This window comes from Martes martes (genome assembly GCF_963455335.1).
Source record: "Martes martes genome assembly, chromosome: 10".
In the NCBI taxonomy this organism is placed as follows: Eukaryota; Metazoa; Chordata; class Mammalia; order Carnivora; family Mustelidae; genus Martes; species Martes martes.
Window position 1 is genome coordinate 52,448,835 of NC_137898.1, and position 4,444 is coordinate 52,453,278.

The 4,444-nt window shown below is 37.9% G+C and overlaps 1 protein-coding gene across 1 annotated transcript; it reads left to right on the forward strand.

Annotated features, from left to right (window-relative positions):
* Positions 1 to 1,868: 1,868 nt before the first annotated feature.
* Positions 1,869 to 2,934, forward strand: LOC308351264 (olfactory receptor 10A6; the record flags this gene model as incomplete). The annotated part of the gene is made up of 1 exon (XM_080816786.1): positions 1,869 to 2,934. The coding sequence occupies exon 1, from the start codon at positions 1,990 to 1,992 to the stop codon at positions 2,932 to 2,934; it is 945 nt and encodes a 314-aa protein (XP_080672912.1). The 5' UTR covers positions 1,869 to 1,989.
* Between the last annotated feature and the right edge of the window lie 1,510 nt (positions 2,935 to 4,444).

The window sequence follows — 4,444 nt, forward strand, 5'->3', positions numbered from 1 at the left end:
GATCCTGTAACTATAATTTACTGATTTCAGGAGACTTTTCAATATGCAAATGATAATTAGCATGGTTAGTATGGACATTTACTTAATGGATGATATGGTCAAACTTAGATATAAATCAAGCTGCCTTCTAATGTCTGCTAATGTCCTATTGGTCTTTACTCAAGATGACATGAGCTGTGTCCTGTTCTCTTGGGTTCCTCAGCTCCCACAGTGTATTTCTGCTGGTTTTCAAACATGACACAAAGGCCAGTAAGTCTTCATTGAAGTACTAGGGTGTCATCAAATACATGTTCTTTGAGCAAGATACCTTTCTTCCTTATGCCTTTCTCCTTCTACCTACTGTACCTTCCACTGGTGACATGCTATGATTGTATTTGCTCACACTCTCCCCATTCAGAAGTATTGAATCCCTCACAGAAACATTTCATAGCCCCCTTGGTATTATCTCTGCTTGCCAATTGTGTGTGGTTCCACTCTGCTTTTTCAACACTCTCTTCCTTAAAGGTAGAGTGGATTTTCACATTTTTTATTCCATCATTCATTAAACATTGGTTTAGTATCAATTATGGGCCAGGGACTGTTGTAGACATTGTGAATATAGCAATGAACAAAGCAAAATCTTGGATTCCTGGAGTTCATATTCAGTAAGGGAGTTAGACTTTATGTATCTATAATATATAAATATCATCATTAGGCAATATATACATATTTATACATGTAAAATGTAACTTCCTCACTTAAAGGTGTCAGCTGGAGATAATAGAGGAAAAACAGATCAAGATAGAAGAGATAGGAATTCGAGAACTGAGGTAACAGTGGAATGACATTTTATGTAGTATTTCAAGCTCTCTGTGGAGTGTGGAATCAATGTGTCCCTGTGATTACTGAGCCCAGAACATTGTAGGTGCTCAAACAGTATTTATTTAATAATTAATGATTAAATCAACTTTTTGATGAGAAAGGTAGTAGGAGAGGGAGAAAAGAAAGACAGAGACAGCAGAGAGAGCGGAAATGTTTAAATCACAGTTTCAGAATGATCAAAACTACATGATTCTATATCATTATGGTCGCAAAGATTAGTCATTGAGAAGTGGCTCTTAAAACTTCCCATGCAGGCCAGGGCACCTGGGTGGCTCAGTTGGTTAAGTGTCCAACTCTTGATTTTGGCTCAGGTCCTGATCTCAGGGTAGTGAGACTGAGCCCTGCTTGGGCTCTGCACTGGGCACATAGCTCAAGATTCTCTCTTTTCCTCTCTCCCCCAGCTCCTAGCGCATTTTCTCTCTCTTAAAAAAAAAATCATGCATGTCAATCTCAACAGAATTGGCCATGACAGCCTGCAAAACCAGTAAACCTAAAGGCATTCACACAATTTACAGATCACCTAAGACAAGTACATCCAAGTTCAAAGCCCTCTGTTCTGAGATTGCAGGAACCAAGTCACACACAGGCATTTTGAACATGATGAATATTCATAATAAGTTAATTGTCCTATAACTTTGAATTATTAGGTGGTTTGGCAACTTTTTGTGCATATCTTTTCCCATTTCTCTACCTTTTAATTCTTTGACTTTTGTAGTTTTAAAATTTTTACTTACATAAAATTGAGAAAAACAGATGATATTGATAGCAATGTTGTGGGAAATGGAACCTCAGTTATAAATATCAATGTTTGCTTTAAGGCCAGGTTTAATTTTCAAACTATTTAATGTACACGTCACAAAAACATTTTGATAATTTTTTGTGCTTTTCAGACAAGACTTATGAACCGGCATTCTTAACTTTCTCCTTTTTATTTGAAACGTTCATTATTCAGAGTGATTGGCCATTTCTAAAATCACCAAGATGAATTTAGTCAGGATGTGTTCCTCTTTACATCTTCAGCCAAGAATATCTGGGGGGGAATTGCAGATGCAGACTCTCAGCTATTAGACTGTGACTTCATAATTTGTATACAATGTCCCTGAAAACAAAATACTCTCCACCACTGAAATGAAAAGGCAAAATCAAAGCTCTGTGGCTGAATTCATCCTCCTGGGCTTTTCTAACTTTCCTGAACTCCAAGAGCAGCTCTTTGGGGTTTTCTTGGTTGTCTACCTGGTGACTCTGTTGGGAAATGTCATCATTATAGTCATCATCTCCTTGGAACAGAGCCTCCACGTGCCCATGTACCTGTTCCTCCAGAACTTGTCTGTGGTGGACGTGAGTTTCAGTGCAGTCATTATGCCTGAAATGCTGGTGGTCCTCTCCACTAAGAAAACATCAATTTCATTTATAAACTGTTTTGCACAGATGTATTTCATCCTTTTTTTTGGTGGCACTGAATGTTTTCTCCTGGGGGCGATGGCGTATGACCGATTTGCTGCAATCTGTCATCCTCTGAACTACCCAATGATTATGAACAAAAGGGTTTTCATGAAACTACTTATAATGTCATGGGCCTTAGGTTTCATGTTAGGTACTGTGCAGACATCATGGGTTTTCAGTTTTCCCTTCTGTGGTCCCAATGAAATCAATCATATCTCTTGTGAAACCCCAGCAGTGCTAGAACTTGCATGTGCAGATACCTTTCTGTTTGAAATCTATGCATTCACTGGCACTGTTTTGATTATCATTGTTCCTTTTGTGTTGATTCTCTTATCTTACATTCGGATTCTCTTTGCCATCCTGAAGATGCCATCAGCCACTGGGAGACAAAAGGCCTTTTCCACCTGTGCCTCCCACCTCACATCTGTGACCCTCTTCTATGGCACAGCCAGTATGACTTATTTACAACCGAAATCTGGCTACTCCCCAGAAACCAAGAAGCTGATGTCATTGTCTTACTCACTTCTTACACCTCTGCTGAATCCACTGATCTATAGCTTGAGAAACAGTGAGATGAAAAAAGCTTTGATGAAACTGTGGCGCAGAAAAGTGGATTCACACCCATTCTGATAGTACTGAGAAGACATGTGATATTTGGTCATTGTTTGACTGAACTCTATATAAATTTTAAAAATGGCCAAACATTCTATATTCCTCTGTATGAACATGTTTAATTTGATTTTTCCACATTCACTATTAGGGATACCCATCTTCGACAGCGTACTGCTGTTACTCATTTTTTATAGAACATAGAATACAACACTTGATCCATTCCTGTACTACAACATCCAGGGCATTGGTGGACTGTGTCATTAGAAGGACGTTTCAATAAAAACTTCAACCCTCCATTATATGTACTGATGTTTTATTTCTGATACATTCTTCAAAGTGATTCTGATGAGATCAAAGGTATGTGTCACATAAACATGACAGTAACATTCTTTGAAACCCGTTTCCTGTGATTGGCCAGACACAAGGACTCCATGTGGGATGTAAAAATGTAGACTTTCAACTCCCACCAAAGACTTCATGAATTCCAACTGCATATTAAAAGGATCCCAACTTTAAAGTGGGGGAAGCATTGGTGTATAGCACAGCTTGTATCCTTATAATAAAGATGAGTTTGTTGTTCCCTTACTACCTCTCTGCCATCAGATCATCAGAACTCACATTGCCCCATATTATCCTCCTAACAGACAGCTTCCAGAAACTGTGACATATTTGTGGGATCTTCTGATCATCCATGCCTACCTGCTTTTCCCTTGTGTCAGAGTAGGTCCAGGGAAGCCTTTGAGAACCCTAAGTTCTAGAGAACTCTTCTAGCTTTGTACAAATTGCCCCCATGGAATCCCCTCTGAGTTTTCATGAATCATGTTTTGACCCTCACTGTTTTTGACAACCCTTTTCTCATACTGTAATTTTGGATAAGACATGTAGCAGTTGCTTGGAATATGAATTTGAGGTTTATGTTCTCATTAGTATTGTCAATTTAGGGAAATTTCTAGGATGCTAATACCATCTCTACTCTGACTTTTATGCTGCTGCATTTCATGTTGTATTTTTAAATAGAAACCCTTCCTTTAATATTTTACAAAAGTACCAAATTTTTAAAATTCAAAGAGTACATAGATATATAAACCAATGCAAAAGTCTCTCAAAAATCCTCAACTCTCATTCCCGATTCCGTTGCTAGAGCGAATCACTCTAAATTATTTATGTCCAAGCTCTTGATTTTTCCTATGTATGTCCAAGGACTGGGTAGGTTTACATACAGTTCTTTTTATCAGAATAGGAGGAGAAGAGTTTACAGTCTATTTTCCAAGTCTTTCATTTCATGTCATTTTTCAAGGCTATCACTTTGTGTCTCTATGCAGATTGCTTTGTTCTTTTCAATAAGTGTATCATATTCTAAACAAGTAAGCATTGCATTGTGACCAATTTCCTCAAGAGAATATTTTACTTCCAACTTTTCACTATTATGAAACTGTTGATATGAATATCCTTCTACACACCTCCTCATGCATTCACTATGTATCAAAGTTTAGGAAATAGAATGCCAGATCAAAGGATGTCCTACTAG